The 23765-nt window shown below is 42.8% G+C and overlaps 1 protein-coding gene across 2 annotated transcripts; it reads left to right on the forward strand.

Annotated features, from left to right (window-relative positions):
- On the forward strand, positions 1 to 23333 carry LOC106578509 (glycogen debranching enzyme). 2 transcript variants are annotated; one of them, XM_014157390.2, is made up of 32 exons: positions 1 to 114; positions 610 to 760; positions 1829 to 2039; positions 2588 to 2757; positions 3314 to 3517; positions 5710 to 5891; positions 6045 to 6156; positions 6396 to 6522; positions 7457 to 7800; positions 8316 to 8503; positions 10904 to 11027; positions 11491 to 11654; positions 12523 to 12624; positions 12818 to 12973; positions 13365 to 13515; positions 13718 to 13842; positions 14161 to 14273; positions 14460 to 14594; positions 14814 to 14944; positions 15184 to 15320; positions 15663 to 15796; positions 15992 to 16167; positions 16353 to 16455; positions 16673 to 16898; positions 17203 to 17314; positions 17420 to 17555; positions 17719 to 17831; positions 18040 to 18251; positions 18616 to 18713; positions 19538 to 19625; positions 22376 to 22509; positions 22679 to 23333. In XM_014157390.2, the coding sequence occupies exons 2-32, from the start codon at positions 679 to 681 to the stop codon at positions 22794 to 22796; spliced, it is 4608 nt and encodes a 1535-aa protein (XP_014012865.2). In that variant the 5' UTR covers positions 1 to 114; positions 610 to 678; the 3' UTR covers positions 22797 to 23333. The 2 variants fall into 2 exon arrangements, with proteins under 2 accessions (XP_014012865.2, XP_014012866.2); XM_014157391.2 differs by lacking the exons at positions 1 to 114; positions 10904 to 11027 and adding an exon at positions 10336 to 10459 and having other exon boundaries at positions 537 to 760.
- The last annotated feature ends 432 nt before the right edge of the window (positions 23334 to 23765 follow it).

The following is a 23765-nucleotide window of genomic DNA, read 5'->3' on the forward strand; positions in this document are numbered from 1 at the left end:
CGCAATGACATCACAACGTCATTTAGCAACTTTTAGCAACAAATCAACCTGCATCTAGCAACTTACCCTGAAAATTAGTTGGCAACACTGGCAGTGAGCACACGGAAAAACAAGGTGATTCTCCTCTATCAAAGAAACATGTTACTATTATGTTGCAACTATTGTAACATGTAAAATCGTTCATAGTTACAATGTGTCGTTTCTTCTACCAGGGCTGAAGATATACATAGAAATCTATATTTCAATACAGCCAAACAGTTTTGGTGTTGTTTTTAGTAAGAGAAACTATTATTTAACTTACTTTTGATGAATATGGACCCCGGGAAGAATTGCTCCTGCTTCTTGAGCAGCTAATGGGGATCTGAATAAAAATCATGAATGTGTGTGAACAGCAATAAAAGCGACATGTATAGGCCTATGCTTTTTCTTACGTTTAGAGAGAGACATTTATGAATAGGCTACAGTGGCCAGTTATGTACATATGAAACCCATGTACACACATACATGCACGTAGGCTAGCCTAGTGTATTTACGTTGTGCTGCAGGTTAGCGTCTTCTTTCACACGGTGGCGTTATCTCCCATGACTTCGGTCTCTCCCCCTATTGAAGTGTGTCATGTAGGAATCTGGGGGCACCGCTTCCTGCTTGAAAAGGACACCATAAAAAAGGAACGTCAAAATGGTTCGAAGCAGACAGACCAGAGTACTGTTCCTGAATGACATGGAGCGACTAGAGAGGACTCTGTTCCGACTAGAGCAAGGTATGTAGGCAATGGCCATTCAAACCCTGGGCAACTTCACATTTGCACTGGCGAATAATATAAACAAAAAAACTACTGGGCATAATTTGTGGAACGTTCCAACAGGAATCTGTTCCAAAAACTTCGTAAAGTACAAGGATGCCAACAAACAACGCATACAAAGTAGCATGACCAATTCACCTCGCTAACTAGCTGCTGAATAGGCATCAACTGACCACGTAGCTTATTCTTAACGTTTGTCCATAGACTACCAGAGTGAGGACAGACATGTTTCGGAATTTACGTGGTGAGTGAAAAACATAATTATATTGCCCACTGCAGTATCTTATTCTTATCCTACCGCTATACAACTTTGTATGCGTTGTTTGTTGGCAACCTTGTTATTTACGAAGTTTTTGGAACAGATTCCTGTTGGAACGTTCCACAAATTATACCCCCCCCCAAAAAACAAACAAACAACAAATGTCTGAATGTACAAGTCCTGCGAATTATAGGCTATTGGAAGTTTGTCATTATTAGACAATTGTTTCTTTTGTGTGGTGCCATCTTGCTTATATTTTACCCCCAGCAGGGATATTATTCCTGCTGTTGAAAATATAGACATTGAAATGCACGTTTAGTTAATGGGAGTGGTAGGCTAGGCATGAGCTGAACATTGCTATGTATTTGACACTTGAGTGAAGTAGCCTATCTTGAAATATTCTAGTGAAAAGTTTGCAGCTATAAATAGCAAGGTAAAAGGCCTTGTGTTCGCTCAGTGGCTTAGCTGTACTGTTTCTACTGTTGGCAAGATCAATTGCTTGGACGGGCATCACTTCAGACATTGGATTTGTTTTTAAACTGAGTTTTAATGCACATTTGATTGGCAGGACACCATAACAGCTGCCTATGTGTTTTCCAAGTTGACATTTTCGCATTAGGACATTATTAGTTCACATCAAATCCAGTCATTGTCCAGGGTGAACCTTTCTGATTTCACTGTACACTCCAGCAGTGCTTTTAGCACATATCCTGCTTGTGTATGACTTGTTATTATGTAATGACATACTATTATTATTCTACCATCAGGCTTTGAGCTCCAGTTCCGGTTGGGGCCCACTCTGCAGGGAAGGCATGTGCAGGTCCACACTAACTACCCTGCGGAGGGAGAGAAGTTTGACCGGCTTAAGTTCTGGCCTCTGGACTGGATAAACCCAACAGGGAGAGAGGATGACTCGGACAAGTACTGCAAACTGGACCTGCAGGTGGCAGGGTCCTACCAGTATTACTTTTGTGCTGGGTAAGAAAGCAATGTTTCTTGTTCAGAAGGAGTGTACACACATCTAGTTATTTGCAGGTTCAGGGTACAAGATAGATTCCCGTTCACTGTTCTGTGTGCAGTACTTTCATAGGCATTGAATCAAAATGTTGTACTAGGTATGTGGTGGTGGTAAGCCAGCACTGTTTATGCACTGTTCTTTTTGATTTCTGACATCTAATCATGAAGTGTTCGATCGAAAACAAGACATAAGAGTCAAAATGTGAACTGATGAATCACAGTTAAATCTCTGTCTGTGACCCCAGTCTCCGAGAGTGTCACAGGGGGAGTGAGATATGCAAAAACGTATTTCCATTTCACGCCTCACACTTGTACAGGTTACCCACTTGCACATACAGTGAAACAGGACTATATAAGCACCTAATAATAATAAATGTTATTATTAAACAAACCTACAGGTGATTTTGGGGCTCAACCTCAACAGTCAACCCTTTTATCCCATACACGTTATGCTATTGATTGATCTCGTTTCCTGTTGTATTGCCTGATGTGTTCTGTGTGATTCCCAGGAATGAAGAGAAGACTGGTAGTGGCTACGTAGTGGTGGACCCAGTGCTGCGTGTGGGTGCTGATAACCATGTACTACCCCTGGACTGTATTGCCATTCAGACATACCTGGCCAAGTGCCTGGGGACTCTGGACGAATGGCAGGACAGGCTCAGGGTTGCCAAGGAGACCGGTGAGGGGCAGAATGGGATACCATAGCCGGTTGGCCAACAATCAGAAGCATGGCTATTGTCTTCATCAGTATAAATTGGTGTTTCTCCTGCTTGGGTTAAGTGGTCAGGAAAAACTCCTGTCCTCACTCATAAGTGTCACACTGTCGCATATTTAATTTGGTTTAAATTGCTGAAGTAAATAATTATTTTTGATGGCACAGCAATTGTTTTTGCATATTCTTAATCATGTGCCTGCAGTTCAAAAGTATAATTACTAACAAATACAGAGTTCATCTTTATTGGTTCATCGTATAGATTGTGCTGTACAAAGAGTTGTGGTTTGGGGGATTATCACACAGTGGTTGAGATCTGTTTGGTTATACTGGTGGTCATTGACCCATTCTAATATCTGCAAAAAATATTTGCATTGTTTGCTGTTTCTTAATATCTGTCTGTCCAGACACGCATTGGGTTCATTACAAAACATGTAACGTACCTGTAGCATAATTATTACTGTGGGTTCATAGATTCACATTTCTCATTCATAAAAATATATTATCTAAACTCTCTCCCTAGGTTATAACATGATCCACTTCACCCCGCTGCAGAAGTTAGGGATGTCTCGCTCCTGCTATTCTCTGGCCGACCAACTGGAGCTCAACCCAGAGTTCTCTACTGAAGGGAAGAACTACACCTGGATGGATGTGGGCAACCTGGTGGAGAAACTGAAGAAAGAGTGGAACATGGTCTGCATCACTGATGTGGTCTACAACCATACAGGTATTGTTTTAGTATATAGTGCACTACTATAGTCCCTAGTCAAAAGTAGTTAACTATTAAGGGAATAGGGCATCATTTGGTGCACTCTACACATGAGCATCAGCTCACACTGTCTCAACACAGTAGGATGAATGCATTCCCATTTTGTGAATGGTGGTGTGGTAGGCTACGTAACATACCGCATGGATACGTAACATACCTATCCATGCTGCCATTTATAGATACAGAGACAGGGGATCTCATCTCTAAGCTCTTCAGAAGATGGTGTTTCACGAAGAGTTATGACTGTGACCTTCTGGGTACTATTCCCAAGCCACAGGGAAGGCTTGCAGGACTGACTGATAGTAAAACACGGGTTAGCAAAGTCTCTTCTCAGATAACCTGGGTTTGATATAATATATAACTTTGCAGAGGTGATATGTAGTAGCTCCTGTGTAGGAGGCGAAGGTCGAGTCATGCGTCCTCCGAAACATGACCCGCCAAACCGCGGTTCTTAACACCCGCCTGCTTAACCCGGAAGGCAGCCGCACCAATGTGTCGGAGGAAACACCTTTCAGCTGACGACCGAGGTCAGCCTGCAGACGCCTGGCCCGCCAAAAGAGTGCGATGAGCCTAGTATAGCCCACCCTGCCAAACACTCCCCTAACCCGGACGACGCTGGGCCAATTGTGTGCCTCCCTATGGGACTCCCGATCACGGGCCGGTTGTGATACAGCCTGGGATCGAACCCGGGTCTGTAGTGACTCCTCTTGCACTGCGATGCAGTGCCTTAGACCGCTGCGCCACTCAGGAGGCCCAATACAGGGTGTTTTTATACAGCAAAACAAACAATGTTACCCAAGAGTCCAGCTTAAAAGGAAATGCATGTATATTTATCGATATTGTATCATGAACGTATTGCAGGGTCATGGTGACTCATGCCCTTCTAGTAGTCTAAAGGCTATGACAGAGAAACTGGTGCCAGGTTGTAGTGGACTTTGGCATCCACTCAAGTATGATCAGCAGGACTACTACCAATGCATTAGCCAGTATGTGAGGAGAGATTTGCAACCTTTTACATCATGTGTTAATGGACAGAGGAAGATGGTATGTGAACAGCAGGTTATCCTATATCCTTACTAGAGGTACACAATGAAAATATTGATTTAATAACCAAACATGTTCGACTTCTTGTCACCAAACATACATTTGATAAAATCAATGGTAACAACCATTGTGATAACACTAACAATACAAATTAATAGAACAATCATGTGTTGGATGTCCATAGCAACGGAAGCACTTGACGATGGCCATGATTAAAGGTGAAAGTTGAAGCACTTGGTCATAAATTGAAACATAATAATGTCACAGAGAGCGGCGCACAGTCAAACAACCACATTTATTACAATCCAGTATTAGGCACAAATGTAATCAGAAGCTCAGCTTCACACATTGTGCTGCAGACATGGAGGAGCCATGGTTCTCTTTCCACCCCTATCATAAGCACCAATAACTAATGAAGGTGTGAACATGGTGTGGCAGTGTGGCAACATTTTAAACCCCCCCCCCCCCCCCCCCTCCCTCAGTTCCCTTTGAAGACACAGGATGCATCCCAAATGGCATCATATTCCCTATTCCGTGCACTACGTTCTGGTCAAAAGTAGTGTACTATATAGGAGATGGGGTGCCATTTGGGACGCAGTGTCATGGAGTGATTGGCTGCTTCATTGCAAAGGGGAATACTTCTGTCTGACCTTCAATGTGAACAGAGGCTAAATGCTGACCGAGGAAACTGAGACCATGATGCAAGAGCCACAGCTGCCGCTGCAATGTTTGTTCTATGTAAAGGGCAACGGTGTTAGTGTGCACTGCACAACGCCTACCCCTTTAGTGTTTCTAAGTTTATTGATCTCTGGTACTTAAGTACGACCCGCAAATTACCATTCAAGCAATGTTGAATGTGCTTCAAATATGTCTTATTCCATGACATTGGAGAGAATTCCCTACTGGGGTTAGATCTATTCTTCCTGTCATTTTTAACAACTGTTACCTTCTTTCCCTCCTAGCTGTGAGTAAGTGGTTGTGGCTGCACCTACCCACTGGGCGCACACTGGTTGAATCGACCTTGTTTCTGCGTCATTTCAATGAAGTGACGTCTGTTCCCAGTGGGTATGGCTACAATCTAGTAACAGCCCCTTCTCTCTCCCTAGCTGCTAACAGTAGGTGGTTGTGTCTACACCCTGAGTGTGGCTATAATCTGGTGAACTCTCCTCACCTGAAGCCAGCCTGGGTGCTGGACAGGGCTCTGTGGCACCTCACCTGTGACATTGCAGACGGGAAGTACAGTGACCATGGTGTTCCTGCTCACATCGAGAATGAACACCAACTCCACGTGAGTTGGTTGGGTTACCCTTTTGTTTTGTACTGTATTGAAATAGGAAAATTGTCAATTCAATTAATAAAGAGATATTTTGAGTAACCCTACTTTCAACCCAAATGTCCCTCTTAGGACAGAGTTGGATTGATTGATTGCCTCCTCTTGTAGATGCTGCGAGGTGTTCTGTTGGATGAGATCTACCCCAGGACCAAGCTGTGGGAGTTCTACCAGGTGAATGTGGAGAAGGCTGTGGAACAGTTCAGGAAGCTGCTTCAGGCAGGTAAGGGCTACCAACCACTCAGGATTTGTATTTCAGTGTCATTACATTGAATTATGTTGAATGGGATGAATGGTGAATGTTTTTCATATCTCTTTTGAGCCACCCCAGGAAATCATTTGAAACAAGTTATTTGTGTTCCAGATATTGTGCTTCCACTGTTGAAGTAGCGATCAGCTCACACTAAACATCTGGTGCACTAATCTTCTTCAGTTTTTTTGTGTTTGATGTGTTCTACCCAGGAGGCAAAGCAGTGAGATTAGAGAATGAGGATAAGAAGCGTCTGAGGATCCTCCCGGACCCCCATTGTCGACGCTTCGGTAACACCGTGGACATGACCTCAGCCTTGGAGACCTTCATACCCAATGGGTGGGTCCACTTTAGGATACACAATTACAGAGAGCACAGAGGGCTAATATTAATAATATGCATGTCAATCTCTCCTGGCTCAAAGTGGAGGAGCGATTAACTTCACTACTACTTGTATTTGTGAGAGGTATTGACATGTTGAATGCACCAAGCTGTCTGTTTGAACTACTGGCACACAGCTCGGACACCCATGCATACCCCACCAGAGGTCTCTTCACAGTCCCTAAGTCCAGAACAGACTGGGAGGCTCACAGTACTACATGGAGCCATGACTACATGGAACTGTATTCCTCAGCAAGTAACTCATGCAAGCAGTAAACTTTGATTTAAAAAAAACAAAACAGAAATATACCTTGGGGAACAGCGGGAATTGTGAAGCAACACAAACATAGACCCATGCATATGAACACACGATACTATACGCACATGTACACATGGATTTTGTGTAGTAGATATATAGTAGTAGAGTAAAGGCCTGAGTTCACACACTTAATGTTGTGAAATCTGTTATGAATGTATTGTAATGTATAACTGCTTTATTTTTGCTGGACTTTATGAAGACTAGTTGATGCCTATGCAGGAACTAATGTGGATCTATAATAAATACAGCAACAGACCTGCTCATACAGTCACTGCTATGCCAATCACCTTTCTTGTAGCGTATGCTACCTTCTATAAGACAATTACTTTGCTTCTTAACCCATCTTTGCGTCCGCTAAGACACTTTGCAAGGGTGCTTTAAATCCATTTGAGAGGAACAGGAATTCTTTGAAGCAATGATCCTGATTTTTATCTTAAGATGGGATTTGCTTTGTCACCACTGTTGGGTCTACAAATGCTTCTGTGCCACTCATATAGTTACATTTTGCTACACCCGTCATAACATCTGCTAAATATGTGGATGTGACCAATAAAATTTGATTTTGATTTACAGCAATGAGCCCTCATCCATCCAGGAGTGTTGTAACTGGTTGAGGAACAGACTGGAGGAGCTGAATGTGGAGAGCTATAAGGAGATGCACTACCATGAGGAACAGGCCACCAACTGCATTTTGGGAAATGTAGTGTACGAACGCCTTGCAGACCATGGGCCTAAGTTGGGACCTATCACCAGGAACCATCCAGTGGTGTGTGGATATTTCACCTTCCCGTTTGAGGACAACTTGACCTTTGACCAGGAAATGCAGCTGATGAGCCAGACAGACAAAGCGTGCCATTTCCTGGCCCACAACGGCTGGGTGATGTCAGACGACCCCCTGAGGAACTTTGCAGAGCCAGGTCAGCTGATAGTTCTGTTCTAACTATTTCTACAGACCAGTCGAGTTAAACAGATAGAACATGCTCAGTATTCACATACTTCTCTTTGAAAAGTTTGTAAGGACCTTGGGTATTTACTGACCACTTGTCATGAAAGAAATGTAGAGCCCGAGTGGCGCAGCGGTGTAAGGCACTGCATCTCAGTCATAGAGATGTCACTACAAACACCCTGGTTCGAATCCAGGCTGAATCACGATGGGTCGTGGGCGGCGCACAATTGGCCCAGCGTCGTCCGGGTTTGGCTGGTGTAGGCCGTCATTGTAAATAAGAATTTGTTCTTAACTGACTTGCCTACTTAAATAAAGGTGAAATAAATTAAATGTTTTTATGGTACATTAGGATTGTTATATCCAGCCTATGCCAGAAGATAAAAACATACTTTTCCTTAAGAAATGACTATTTTCTAATATAAGGTTTAGATTTCAACCTGACTAGTGTGATGGTGTGCAACTCCCCTGTGTCCTCCCTGTCTCTAGGCTCTAACGTGTACCTGAGGAGAGAGCTGATCTGCTGGGGAGACAGTGTGAAGCTGCGTTATGGTGAGAAACCAGAGGACTGTCCCTACCTGTGGGCCCACATGAAGAAGTATACAGAGATCACAGCCCAACACTTTGCGGGCGTGCGGTTGGATAACTGTCACTCCACTCCTCTACATGTGGCCGAGGTACAGTATGCTGATCTGACTGTAGATGCACCATTCATAGCTACATATCCTGGTGAATATTTTCAGTGATACTCTTAGGGTGCGTTTGTAAATTCACTTTGGCTATCTACTCCGATTTCAGAGCACTCTCGACTGAGAGAATAACTGATGAATTTACGAACACGCAACACTAGCTGAATATGACCGGTGTCAGTAAACGTTGGCAATTTATTTTTTTACATTGTTTACATCTGTGAGCTTCTGTGGCCTACCACTTCGCGGCTGAGCCGTTGTTGCTCCTAGACTTTCCACTTAACAACAACGGCACTTACAGTTGACCGGGGCAGCTCTAGCAGGGCTGAAATTTGACAAACTGACTCGTTGGAAAGGTGGCATCCTATGACGGTGCCATGTTGGAAGTCATAATAAGTCATAGTACGCTGAGCACGTGATAACTATAAAGCTCCACTCCACATTTAATTCTACATATCTACTGCTTGCTTAATCAAATTTTTCAACTAGGCTATAAAAATAATGTTGCATTCTATCCGTGCTGGCTACCTGAGACATAAAACAAATAGGTAGGAGGACATTCAGACTACAATCAGGCTGACAATCAGCCTAAATGGGTAATGGAAGCACTTTAACTTTTGTGGTTTTTATTCGACACTTGGGTTTTGCAAAAACCAAAAAAATAGTTACGTTATGTCCAGCTGTTTTTTTACTGATGCTGGATAGTTAAGTAGAAATGCACCCTAGCAGGAAATTGTTGCATCTATACTGAACAAAAATAGAAATGCAACATGTAAAGTGTTGGTCCCATGTTTCATGAGCTGTTGCCAGAGAATGGAATGTTCCTTTCTCTAACATAAGCCGCCTCCAACGTCGTTTTAGAGAATTTGGCAGTACGTCCAACCGGCCTCACAACCGCAGACAACGTGTAACCACGCCAACCCAGGACCTCCATATCTGTCTTCTTCACCTGCATGATTGTCTGAGACCAGCCCTTTTACGGAGAAACTCATTCTGATTGGTTCCCAGGCCCACGCCCCTACCCAGTCATGTGAAATCCTTAAATTAGGGCCTAATAAATTTATTTAAATTGACTGATTTCCTTTGATGAACTGTAAATCAGTGAAATTGTTGCATATTGCCTTTTTATATTTTTGTTCAGAGTATTTTCTAACTTTCTAATGTATAGGGGGAAAAAAACACTGGACAAGTTCATGGAAACATACAGTAGCTACTGTTGTGGGGCTCCCGAGTGGCGCAGTGGTCTAAGGCACTGCATCTCAGTGCAAGAGACATCACTACAGTCCCTGGTTCGATTCTAGGCTCACAATTGGCCCAGCGTCGTCCGGGTTTGGCCGGAGTAGTCCGTCATTGAAAATTCGAATTTGTTCTTAACTGACGTGCCTAGTTAAATAAAGGTAAAAAAAGAAAGTCTTATTTTTATTGCTCGGGGCAAAACTTTCTGAAGATATTTTATTTAGACTCCATGACTTTTTCCACATCTTGTTACGTTACAGCCTTATTCTAAAATGGATTAAATTTAATTTCTTTCCTCATCAGTCTACACCCAATATCCCATAAGGACAAAGTGAAAACCAGGTTTTTAGAAATCATTGCAAATTTGTATTTATCTAAAAAAAAAAAAATACGGAAATACTTTATTTACATAGGTATTCAGTATGTTAAAATAGCTAGTGTCAAATATGTACGTAGTATTCAACAAAACAATGTAGCCCTTAATTTTATTATGTAGGGAATTATGACACTTCGTCATGCATATAAAGGTTTTATGAATGCTGCATGTCACCACTCTAAGTGAAGTTTTACCTTGTGCTCTGTAGGCGATGCTGGCAACAGCCAGGGCGGTCAGACCTAACCTCTATGTGATAGCTGAACTCTTTACGGGCAGCGAGCTGATTGACAATGTGTTTGTAAACCGCCTGGGGATTACCAGTCTGGTCAGAGGTACTGCTACTGCCTTATCATACTGTGGGAACTGGACTGATGCATTCTGACTGAGCATGATGCTAAATGTGTGTTCTTTCTTTCCTTCTCTTCTTTCTTTCGATAATCTTATTCCACTCTTCTGCCACGGGTTTACTTTGAATCTGACATTTTCATCATACTTATCCTGGAAAATTAACATTTTGTTGCATGGTAATTGACACTTTGCATGTCGTCGTTGTCGTCCCCCCCCCCCCTGTGTGGGTTGTTTTCATACTTTCCCTCTTTCTTGCCTTGCCTATACCCCTTCCCATCTCTTGTCTCATATCTAATCTCTCTTTCTAAATCCCCTTCTTTCCTCTGTTCTGCCTATCTTTTCTCTCTCCCCCCCCCCACATGCCTTTCTTGCATTGCGTGCCCTGGCTTTGGCCTGTGTTGGGGTGTGGGTGGCTGTGCTGTGTGTAGTACATGCTGGAGAGAGCTCGCGAGCTGAAGCCTGACCTGTATGTGGTGGCTGAGCTGTTCACGGGCAGCGAGGAGCTGGACAATGTCTTTGTCACTAGACTGGCCATTACCTCCCTCATTAGAGGTAAGAGCCTGGGAAATGCACAAATGGCACATAATCTATAGCCTGTCTGCCAGTCTATTTGTGCAGTCTCGCCAACTCCTTGACAATGAGCGATGGAGTTGACGATCACAAACAGATCTGAGACCAGTCTACACATCTGATAGAAAAATACATGTTTTCTGTTTTGCTTCAACATGTGGCATGGATATGTGTTAGTGAAGTTGGGTATTGGCTTTGTTCATGGTATGAAATACCTTTTATAAAATATTGATACACAGGAAACTGAATGAATCTGCAATTGATCGTCTCTTGGTTAAAAAAGGACCGTTGGTGGTAATATTTGATGTAAACTGAATTGATTCACTATTTAAATCAGCCTAGGTTATTTGTTTTCTTATAAATGACTGCAATGACCATATTGGCTATAACCATTTGCCTGTTCTACAATAACAATATAATCTGTCTCTCTCTCTGTCTTCCTCAGAGGCTATGAGTGCAGGGGACAGTCATGAGGAAGGCAGGCTGGTCTACAGGTTTGGTGGAGAGCCTGTGGGCTCGTTCGTCCAGCCCAGCCTCAGACCTCTGGTGCCCTCTATCGCCCACGCCATGTTCCTGGATGTTACCCATGACAACGAGTGTCCTGTCCAGGTAGTTTGCAGTATGTAGCTGGGATTACCCATGACAAGTCCCCTATTCAGGTAGTGTACAGTATGTTGTTACCCATGACAACGAGTGTCCTAATTCGGCAGTATGCAATATGTCACTGGGATTTGTCAGCATCCCTATTTATACCGAATTAAAATATAAACACAACATGTAAAGGGTTTGTCCTATGTTTCATGAACTGACGTAAGCACAAAAAGGTTATTTCTCTGTTAGTGAGAATTTCTCCTTTGCCAAGATAATCCATCCACCTGACAGGTGTGGCATATCAAGAAGCTGAATAAACATGATCATTACACAGGTGCACCTTGTGCTGGGGACAAAAGGCCACTCTAAAATGTGCAGTTGTGTTACACAACACAATGCCACAGATGTCTCAAGTTTTGAGGAAGCATGCAATTGGCATGCTGACTGCAGGAATGTCCACCAGAGATTTTGCCAGATAATTGAATGTTGAGTAAAGTCTTTGCAGATGAGCAGGGACCCTGGGCATTTTCCTTTGGTGTTTTTCAGAGTCAGTAGAAAGGCCTCTTTAGTGTCCTAAGTTTTCATAACTTGTGACCTTAATTGCCTACCGTCTTGTAAGCTGTTAGTGTCTTAACGACCGTTCCACAGGTGCATGTTCATTAATTGTTTATGGCTCATTGAACAAGCATGGGAAACAGTGTTTAAACCCTTTACAATGAATATCTGTGAAGTTATTTGGATTTTTACTAATTATCTTTGAAAGACAGGATCCTGAAAATGGGACGTTTCTTTTTTGTTGAGTTTATGTAGTAGTGTTATTGTTGATCGATGTTGTGACTGTTTGTTGATGGTGTTATTTATTTACTATTCCGCTTCTGTGTTGTAGATTCGCTCTGCGTACGACTCCCTCCCGAGCTCTGCTATCGTCTCCATGGCCAGTTGTGCCACAGGCAGTACTAGAGGATATGACGAGCTGGTCCCTCACCAGGTACGAAAAAGGGCCATGATTATCAAAAGTGTGTGTTTGTGAGCGTGTTGTAAAGTGAGTTCACTTCAAAGACATAACTGTAAGCTAAAATCTCTTCTATTTATCTCGTCTATATTGAAACTGCTGACAATGTATGAAACGAACAGTGTTTAGTTCTACGTTTGATTCCAACTTCCTGTGTGTTCTTGTGTAGATCTCTGTTGTGAAGGAGGAGCGCTTCTATCCGAAGTGGAACTCGGAGGCCAAGCCCTCCTCTGCAGGAGAGGTGAACTCCCAGAGTGGTATCATCGCTGGGAAACTGGCCCTCAACAAGCTGCACCAAGAACTGGCCTCTAAGGGCTTCTCACAGGTTAGAGGGACTTCTAAGATCCACTCTGAGACATGCACTGGGCACATAGCCATGGGTACAGATGGGCAGCCAGCAAATGTCTTTCGACTATTTTTCCAGATTTAGCCTAAACCTGGACTATAAAGCATGCTCAATACAGAATCGCTATGGAAAGTGATTTCTAGTCCAGGACCAGGCTTATTGAAAATGGTCATCCAGAAACTGGACATGGGGAACTAAACTGAGCAAGGGACTTAACCTGAGAGAAGCAGAAACTCTTTTGAGGGAATATTAAATTGTAGAGTTGCAGAGTAAGTGCTTCTACTGAAGAACACAACAAATAATGTGTGTGTGTGTGTGTGTGTGTGTGTGTGTGTGTGTGTGTGTGTGTGTGTGTGTGTGTTTTTTGCAGGTCTATGTGGACCAGGTGGATGAGGACATAGTGGCAGTAACCAGACATTGCCCCAGCACACACCAGTCTGTGGTAGCTGTGTGTCACACTGCCTTCAGGAACCCCAAGACCTATCAATATAGACAGGAGGTTCCCCCCATGTGCATCCCAGGTACAGTACCCCAGTTTCCCTCAATCCTACTCCTGGAGAGCCACAGCCAAAAGAACAAAAGCCAGAACTACTGTGGCTCTCCAGGAGCCAGGTTGAGTATCACCGCAGTAGGCTATCTATCACTAATCATCCTGATATCACTTCCTTTAATAGTTTCCAGGAAAACCCAGATCAGGTCAGTGTTGACTGTGTTCTCCTGCAGGTAAAATAGAGGAGGTGGTCCTGGAGGCCAGGACCGTGGAGAGGATCGCTGGGTCTTACCAGAAAGACCGGAAGAGCATCAACGGTCTGCCTGACCACACATTAGAGATCAGAGAACACATCCAGGTAACACGAGAACAGCACCATGGAATTACAACTTTACACCCTGGTTTAGAATACTAGTTGCAAGCTTATCTCTCTAGTCTATCATTCCCTTCTATTGAAAGAAGTGGGCCAGGATTTGCTCAGGTCGCAGAGTTAGCAATGTTTGTTTTCTTGTTGAATTGTTATGGTAGTCTCATAGACACTTGGTAAATTACAGAGTGTAGCGTAGCACAAAACAGGTTTTGTTCTCGGGTCACTTCAGTCTAAACACCTGTATATTCGTTCTATTTAATTTGTAAGACACTGTTACTACATCTTTCTACTCCAACTGTCTTGCAGCTACATGACAGCAAGATTGTGAAACAGGATGATGTCATGTGTAAGGGCCGCAGTGAATTTGTCCAGGAGATTGAATTCGAACACCTCAGCCCTGGTAGTGTGATAGTGTTCAGGTAAGAATACACTGTCCTATTGAGGTCATTTCAGGTGCTGTATATATCAAGTGTCTAGGAGTAGGAGTCTCCCGTGTGTCCATACCATATGCCTTTATGATCGGAAAAACCAAAACTGATCCTAAATCAGCACTCCTACTATGAGTCATGTCTTACGAGTTTGTAACACGTGTTCTTTGTCCCCAGGGTGAGTCAGGACCCCAAGTCCCAGGAGCTGGTGGGGTTTCTGAGGAGACACCTGGTCCAGTTCAGTGACCATTACAAGACGGGCAGTATGCCTGACAACAACGCGCCAGCCATACTCACTACTCCACTGGCAGCGTATGTATACTCTAGATGATTCTTTCACTTGGTAAATTGATGGTTACTTTTGTAAGGAATCTCAGCCCATATCTCTGCTAATATCTGACCCATGCGTTGCAACATAAGACATGTTAACTAATTAAGCAACTGCTGTAAGACTTTTTCGTAGGCTGTCTTCCACTAGTAAATGTTAATCCAGCCTACTGTTAATCTTCCTACCTGTCTGCTTCCTCCCAGTATTATGTCCAAGGTGACCCTGGCGGACATGAACGTGTTGCTGTTCCGTTGTGACGCTGAAGAGCAGGAGGACGGTGGAGGCTGCTACAACATCCCTTCCTGGATGAGTCTCAAGTACGGAGGCCTGCAAGGTACAAAACAAGGAAGTGGGGGGGGGGTCGGGCTTCAAGAAAATCATGACTCCTATTGTATATTGCAGTGTTGTTAACCGTTTTGTGCCGGGAACCGTAAAACTATAATCTTCCATTTACCAGTCGGGACCGCCAAGCTACCCTTCCTCCTTTTAGGGACTAATTACATTGAAATTGATATGTATACATGTATGATGAGTTTGTTTGTCAGATGTAGTAACCTCTTTTGACATTCACAGGTCTGATGTCGGTGATGGGGGACATTCGTCCCAAAAACGACCTGGGACACCCCTTCTGTGACAACCTGAGACAGGGGGATTGGATGATCGACTACGTCAGCAACCGGCTGGTCATCAAGGGAGGAGCACTGGGCGAGGTAAGACATGACAAACCTCACCATGGTGGCATCCCAAATGGCACTCTGTTCCCTATGTAGCGCACCTCTCAAAAAGTAGTGCACTACCGTATATTGGGAGTAGGGTGCTATTTGGCACGCATATCTGGTCAAGATAATGTCTATTCCTTTGGGTCCACTCAAATGTTTTTGAGAGCCATGGTGATTCTTCAATTGGAACTTTACAGATCCTTACCAAGCCTTACTACTCATACACTCAGTATCATTGTTCTATTGCATTGATTATGTCTATTTAGCCTGCTAACTGGCCATAGACACACAGTTTTGCCGTTTTAATTGATATGCTTCTTGTTGTCCCTTCAGGTAGGCAAGTGGTTCCAGGCGATGTTTACCTATCTGAAGTGCATCCCTCGCTACCTAGTGCCATGCTACTTTGACTCCATCATTGTTGGGGCTTATACCACCGCCTTGGATATTGTGTTCAATAAAATGTCAAAGTAGGTTGAGTAGGAACCAGCTATTCCTATTCATAAATGAAATAGAAACATCTGAATTTGTAGTACTTAAAAAAAAAAAAATGTTTACAAAAATAATTATGGCCCAAGTGAAACTTGAAATCGTTCCTCAAGCTTCCAAATTCATGGCCTTGGGCAGTCTTTCATCTTGTCATCTCTGTGTGTTTGTTCTCTAAGCTTCATCCAGACTGGTTCCACCCTGGTGAAGCAGTTAGCTCTGGGATCAGTACAGATGTGTGGAGTGGGCCTGCACCCCGCCCTTCCCCCCCTGGCACCCACGCTGCGTGACGTGCCCTACCGTCTCAATGGCCTTACCAACGAGAAAGAGCAGTGCTGTGTGTCACTGGCTGCAGGTGAGGCATTTCATTAAATTCAATACAACTTTATTCTGGGCAATCCCTACTGGGGAACAGTCAGTCTATACTCTTACAGACATACAGATACATCCACACACTTTATCTTTCTTTATTTCTCTCTTTCTTTCTTTCTCTCTCTCTGTTACTGGTTGGCTAATGGATATGTCTGTCTGATGTCACAGGTCTTCCTCATTTTGCGGCTGGGATGGTCCGTTGCTGGGGCCGGGACACATTCATGGCACTGCGAGGTCTGATGCTGGTGACAGGAAGACACCTGGAGGCCAGGTACTTGTCACATTCTCCAGTAGAATATCGGTGTCCTATCTGATGAATGGGTATATATTTCAAATAAAGTATGACCAAAAAAAGTAACAAACTCCAGTACACCTGTGGTCTTGGATGCTGCCAAACAATTTAATGGATTTCACGCCAGTGTTTTGGTTGACCTTCATCAGAGTTATAAAGATGAATCCTTGAATTAATCTGTCACTGTTTTCCATAGAAACATAATACTGGCGTTCGCTGGCACCCTGCGGTATGGCCTGATCCCCAACCTGCTGGGACAGGGGACTGGCGCCCGCTATAACTGCCGTGACGCAGTATGGTGGTGGCTGCAGTGCATCCAGGACTACTGCAACATGGTGCCTGACGGAGTAAACATCCTCATGTGCCCTGTGTCAAGGATGTACCCCACCGATGTGTCCCAGCCACAGCCCGCTGGAACCTGGGTGGGTACACACAAACTCACACACACAATCCACAGCCCGCCAGCGCATGAGTAAGGGCCATGGTGGTCTTGCTTCGTCACCGCAAGACTTTGAGTCTGGCTCATGAGACTAGGGCATGTCGGGGGTCAAACAGCTTGGTTATAGCAGCCTATTGAGATGTCATACTCTGTGTAGATCTGACGATGCAGTCCAAAAAAAATGTTGCTTATTGTTAGAAGTTCAAACAAGCACTTTTAGACAGGACTGTTAGTCATTCCTTATTGTCTGCCCATATTAAGTTGTATCTGTGATGTTAACTCTGCAGATCCAGCCCCTGTATGATGTCATTCATGAGGCGATGACGCGTCACATTCAGGGGACGGAGTTCAGGGAGAGGAACGCTGGACCACAGATAGATCGCAACATGACCGATGAAGGCAAGCACACACACACACACACACACACACACATGCAAATCTAGAGGCATGGTTGATCAGCTATTTATGTGTTTTATCATATCGATTTTTGTCTTTCCCTATCAGGGTTTAATGTTGAGGCCAAGGTGAATGAAGACACTGGATTTGTCTATGGAGGAAATCGTTTCAACTGTGGGACGTGGATGGACAAGATGGGAGAGAGTGACGAGGCTCATAACAAAGGAATCCCAGCTACACCAAGGTACTGTTTTCCTCTCCTTTGGTAAAGAGTTGCCTTGTCTTCACTCAGTCTAGGACAAACCTACATATCCATAATAATCTATTGTAGTATGTGCAGTGCTTGTTCTTTTTTTTCCCCCCTTGAGTTAAGTGTTTTCACAATGGTGTGCCTGCGTGTCTTCCAGGGATGGCTCTGCAGTGGAGATAGTGGGTCTCTGTAAGTCCACAGTGCGCTGGTTAGTGGACCTTCATACGCACGGCTTCTTCCCTTACGCAACCCTCACCATCCTTAGTGATGGTATGTTCTGGAATAAACCCAAATCTTCGTTTTTCCCAGCTTTCTCACATCTTCAAATGTTCAGAAATTAGACCATTATGACAATTGGGATACTACTACTATTTCAGATGTTGAAATCTGTATTTTAAACAATAACCTCACTAGAATTGTAAAATTGCTGTATTTTTTTTTCTCCATAGTGAAGCTAGACATATCTGTTCTCTTCTAGGTCGTAACATCTCTGTGCCCTATGAAGAGTGGAACAGAAAGATCCAGGAGAACTTTGAGAAGATGTTTTACGTGTCTCACAACCTTCAGGACCCCAATGAGAAACACCCAGACCTGGTGCACAAGAGAGGCATCTACAAGGATAGCTATGGGGCCTCCAGTCCCTGGTGTGACTACCAGCTCAGGCCGAACTTTGCTATCGCCATGGTGGTGGTAAGCACTGTTCCTTTTAACTGCCTCATTAGCCTTGTAACTAATGTCCTAGCGTCCTGTCCAAGGAATGGACAATATCAAACTGCCTCATGCTAAAGAAACAGGAAGATAGGCCCCTACTATATGGGCCGTTCTGGCACTGATGAGGCTTACCTACTTCGGTGTTGTAAAGACTAGGCCAGTCAGTGCTCTGGTTAACCCTAACCTACTCAATGTGGGTGTACTGAGGTTACCAATGTATTTCTGCTGAACATTATTTCAGTCTTGCAAACCAATTTACAAAGATATATTACTTTTACAAGTTGTCGTCTTAGTTCAAGTATCTCAGCTCTGTGTGTACCTTCTCTCTCTCTGTGTTCTCCAGGCTCCAGAGCTGTTCACAGTGGAAAGGGCCTGGGAGGCACTAGAGATGGCAGAGAAGAAGCTGCTCGGCCCCCTGGGAATGAAGACGTTAGATCCAGAGTGAGTGGGGTGCTTCATCCATACCCTCATTTACAGTAACACATTCACTCTGTTGCTTTGTTTAGACAGATCGGAACTGCAGAGAGGGTAGAGGACAGATGAAGAGGATCAACAGTTACGAAATTGGTGGCGTATCAGGGATTCACTCCGAAGTAGTCCGGAGACCTAATAGACTAGACTAATGGTGTATACAAACCCTGGATTTCTGATGCTATGTATTGGCCAATGAGAGGCTTTGAAGCCACTGCATTGGTACTCCTCACAAGGAGCAGTCCTCCGTAGGAAAGAATGGAATTCTATAGTATTCCAATTAATTATTTCATGGACAAAATGACATGTATTTAAGAATGTATCTATTGTAGTGGGGACATGCAGTAACGGTAGTACTCTCACAAAATACACCTTTAAGGTAAAAGTTTTATTTTATCATTTATGTTCAGTTCACATAATATAATTTAAAAGTATTTATTAAGGTGTCTGTAATATATTTAGCAAAAATGAATGTAAACATTAGTAAATGCATTTTTATAGCTTCTCAATTATTTTTACAATGGTGGAAGATTAGAAAAATGGGTGTGCAGGGCTTCAAAACAGCGCCCCCTGTCTGTCATGTAGGGTTTACACACATTAGACTAGACCAGGTTTTCCCAAACTCTGTGTAGTGTTAGGGCAAAAACCAAAACGTGCACCCCTTATGGTCCCGAGGACTGAGTTTGGGAAAAGCTGGACTAGACCCAGTTCTGGCACCACAGTCATTCTTTATCTCATTCTTGTCCTCCTTGTCCCACAGATAACATTTTCTCTCTTTCTTTCCCCTCATAAAGTGACATGAAGTACTGTGGTGTCTACGATAATGCTCTGGATAGTGAGAATTTCAATGTTGCTAAGGGCTTCAACTACCATCAAGGACCTGTAAGTACATTTATTGCGGCCCACGTAAACATTGGTCAGTAGACGGGAACTTAATGCTGATTGTATGGTACCTATATGGTAACCATTATGGCAGCATTTCCCAAACTAGGGTTCGTGTTTCCATGTGGGGTCGCCTGATTTGAAAATGAGGTCGCCAGAGAAACGTGGTTCATAGAACCACGGTTATGTGAGTAACCTCTAACATCTGCTAAATGCTGTTGTGACAAACAGAATTGTTTCTGTTTTCTTCCTACAAATTTAGCTCGAACTTTTGAACGGTTGGAGCTATATGCTGTTATGACCACATTCCTGAAAGCTTAGACTCTCATGAATATGGACGTTCTGTATTCCTCCACGATCCTCAAAAGCCACGCAGGACTCGTTAGTAGAGTAGACAGGACCAGGCACCAAATCAAACTGGGTAAAAAAAGAACATTGAAAGCAATGATGACAGGGATTGACATTAAGGTCTGAAAGGCACTTGCCCATCGTGCAAGACAAGAGTATTTTGGGGTTTACCGAAAATTATGATCACTTGCCCAAAAATGAAAATTAGACATGGGCGCCATGACCAGTGGAAGCAGAAATAGCCCCATAGCATCAAATATCCACCATATTTATTTTACAGTATATATTCAGCATATGCTTCTGTTTTTCAACACCAAATCCACCACTGCGTTGCCAAAGAGCTCTATTTTCATGTCATCTGACCATAGCACCGGTTCCAATCCAAGTACCAATGCCGTTTATCAAACTCCAGGCGGCGCTATGGTCAGATGACATGAAGAAAAAAGCTCTTTGGCTACACGCACACCAGTTGTGTGTTTGGCATCTCAAAAAGGAAGCATATACAGAAAAGTACCTCAAACCTACAGTAAAATATGGTGGTGCATCATTGATGTTATGAGGCTATTTTGCTTCCACTGGTCCTGTGACCCTTGTTAAAGTCAACAGCATCATGAACTTTACCAGGAGATTTGAGCCAAAAAAAACTGGTTTCCTCTGCCAGGAGGCTGACACTTGGCCACAAGTGGATCTTCCAGCAAGACCATAACCTCAAGCACACATCAAAATCCACAAAGAAATTGTTAATTGGCCACAAATCAACATTTTGCAATGGCCAGCTCAGTCTCTGGACTTGAACCCCATTGAAGATGGCGGTCCATAAGAGCAGACGAAGGATATCAAGGATATGGAAAGATTTTGTATGGAGAAATGGTCTAAGATCCCTCCCAATGTGTTCTCCTGCTCCAAAAACTTTTTCTGAAAAGGCTCAGTTTTGTTATCCTCGCAAGGGGAGGGTGCTGGAGTATGAAACTATATTTTTTTAGATTTTGTTTTATTACTTGTTAAAGAAAATCTCTTTAACAAGTAACCCTCTGGATAAGAGCGTCTGCTAAATGACTAAAATGTAAATGCAATTGTATTAGTATGATATATAATATAAGGGGGAACCAGGAAGATCAGTACTGGAATTATTTGTATTTTGGTTGTTGTCAATAAAATAATTCTCACTGCAGGCTGACTGCCATGAATTCCATAAATTATCTGTCGACGGGGAGGAACCAGAAAGATCAGTTTTAGGCTACTAGAATGATTTATTTATACACAAAACTCAATCACCTGCCGAATGGTGCAACCTCAGAGCAGGCTTAATTTATGTGACTGCTCAGTTCACTTGCTTCGGACAAGGTCAACCCTTAATGTCAATACCTGGATGTTCTTTTCTACACAGAAAGCCATCAGGTCGACACTAGAAAGTGATGTTTTCAACTAAAATGATGGAAGCGGGGTACAGAAGAAATCTTTCCCTATTGAAAGCAGTTCAGCCAAGCCTGAATTCAAGCGATAATGACACAAAGTAAAAAATAAATAAAAATGTTTGTATTGTAACTGGATTATAGCTCCTGTCTAAATATTGTGAATTATATATATTCATGTCATAGTCACCAGTAAACTCTATGAAACTCAAAAGTTACTAATGATGGCTAGCTATTCTACCAGTCTGTCTTAATGAGCGTTAGCATGCTAATAGCACACCATGTATATTTTTAAGGGGTATGCAGTAGGTTGATAACAATATCACCAGAGTATGTTGTATCAGACATTTCAAATAAAATGTCAAACTAATGAGAAAACAGTCATGGTATTTAATTTTAAGAGAATTAACAAGATTTAGCAAGGCAACGTTGGGGCTAATTTGAATGGGCTCCAACAGCAGATATAGGGGATTTTTATATCCATCCCAGTATAACCCACGTGACTGCAGTGAAACATCACTCTGTTAGGGCTCCTAATCAACTATTGCCTGATGATCTTTTGAATTTCCCAAGACGTTTCCGATACATTTTAGCCACTTCAAGCCGTACTTCCTTCAGATTAAGATTCTTTCAACGTAATCTGACTGATTTGTAATAGACTGTCAAGGCCCCAAATATAAACGTTACATTGGCTGCTGATTGCATCATTGTTTTTGCACACTTTTATTTTATTTTTTTTTATATATCACTTTTTTTTCCTTTTTACATTTCACCTTTTTATTTAACTCGGCAAGTCCGTTAAGAACAAATTCCTATTTACAATGATGGCCTACACCGGCCAAACCCGGACAACGCTGGGCCGATTGTGCACCGCCCTATGGGACTCCCAATCCCGGCCGGTTGTGATACAGCCTAGATGGGGCCACAGGCCAATAAAGTTTTTGAGCCCCTGCACTATGGTAACCATAAATGTGTGTTTCCCTCTCTTAGGAGTGGCTCTGGCCAGTCGGCTATTTCCTACGAGCCAAACTGTACTTTGCCAAGAAGATGGGGCCAGAGATATACGACAAGACTGTGTACCTGGTGAAGAATGTTCTCTCTAGGCATAACATCCACTTCGAGAGGTAAGACACAAGCACAAAGACTTATTAGGTGACTTCAAATACTATAATGTTCTCAATTGTTTTAACAACAATTCAGGTGAAAGGTACTTTTTTTTTCTTTTTTTTCACTCAATTGATATGATTGATTATAAGTGTCACATAATCAATATTGTCTTTTATCACCCACCAGATCGTCTTGGAAGGGTCTACCTGAGCTGACTAATGAGAATGGCCAGTACTGTCCCTTCAGCTGTGAGACTCAGGCCAAGTCTATCGCCACCATACTGGAGGTTCTGCATGATCTGTAGATGGAGAACATCTTATTTTCTTTTGCAGTTTTCACAAATATTTCCTTTATGCAGTATTTTCGTGAAGCCCTTTTAACCATTATGCCATACCATAGCTAGAACCATGTGGCTATCTCTACAAAACTGCCTTAAACAACATAAACCTCTTTGTTACATGTTGATATAATGTCAATGTATGTTTTCATAAATGTGGCTTGCATATTCATTGTAGTCAATACATATTTAATTGCTTTAAAATTGGTTAGACTATTCAGTACATTCAGAAGTACTTTTTTCTTAATTCTGCATTCTCATCGCTGCAGGGGTGAATTGTCCCTTCTTCCAGTTCTAAATGCTGTCTCATACTATATATATATATATATTATTTTGTCCTTGTGACTGAGACATTAAACTGTGAATCAGAAATATGAATCAGATCCACCACAAGAATATGCTTCACATGATACACCACCATAATAAAAAAAATACCAATTCACATTTTTGTTCCAGTCCAAACTTGTGTGGATCACACCAGTAGAAATAAATCATATGAAGTAATCCTCTCTTGCTGTTTTTGTGCATTGTCATGATTCACCCCCTCTTTTCTGCAAAGTCATGGTTCACTTATCCCCTATTACTGGAAGACCGCACCCCCTACGGATTCTTACTGTACATACTGGAAGTGGCATTGCCCAACGTACTGACATTTCTCCCAATTAGCTGTGTAGAAACAAAGGAGACTCAACCAACAGCAGTTTCAGTGCCACTCACATCCTGTCTTTCTAAATGATCCTGTCAATATTAATCATTACAAAAAGGAAAACACTCTTGTATAATTCCAGTCATCCTCCTTGGTACCTTTGTCATAGATTGGTGGTAAATTGTATTCATGCATATCAGTGAAATTATAATGTTCTACCTATTGTTGGGAATAGCAAGGGACCCACTTGGCACAGATGTCAGTTCAACGTCTAGTTTTGACTTACATTT

This window comes from Salmo salar, chromosome ssa19, assembly GCF_905237065.1.
Source record: "Salmo salar chromosome ssa19, Ssal_v3.1, whole genome shotgun sequence".
In the NCBI taxonomy this organism is placed as follows: Eukaryota; Metazoa; Chordata; class Actinopteri; order Salmoniformes; family Salmonidae; genus Salmo; species Salmo salar.

Bases quoted from the DNA above. Each gene is read 5' to 3' on its own strand.
- LOC106578509 (XM_014157390.2), top strand. From the start codon at position 679: ATGGTTCGAAGCAGACAGACCAGAGTACTGTTCCTGAATGACATGGAG. The intron at 8,504-10,903 runs GTACAGTATGCT...TGCTGTGTGTAG, and splicing joins CTCCTCTACATGTGGCCGAG to TACATGCTGGAGAGAGCTCG. The intron at 22,510-22,678 runs GTAAGACACAAG...ATCACCCACCAG, and splicing joins CATAACATCCACTTCGAGAG to ATCGTCTTGGAAGGGTCTAC.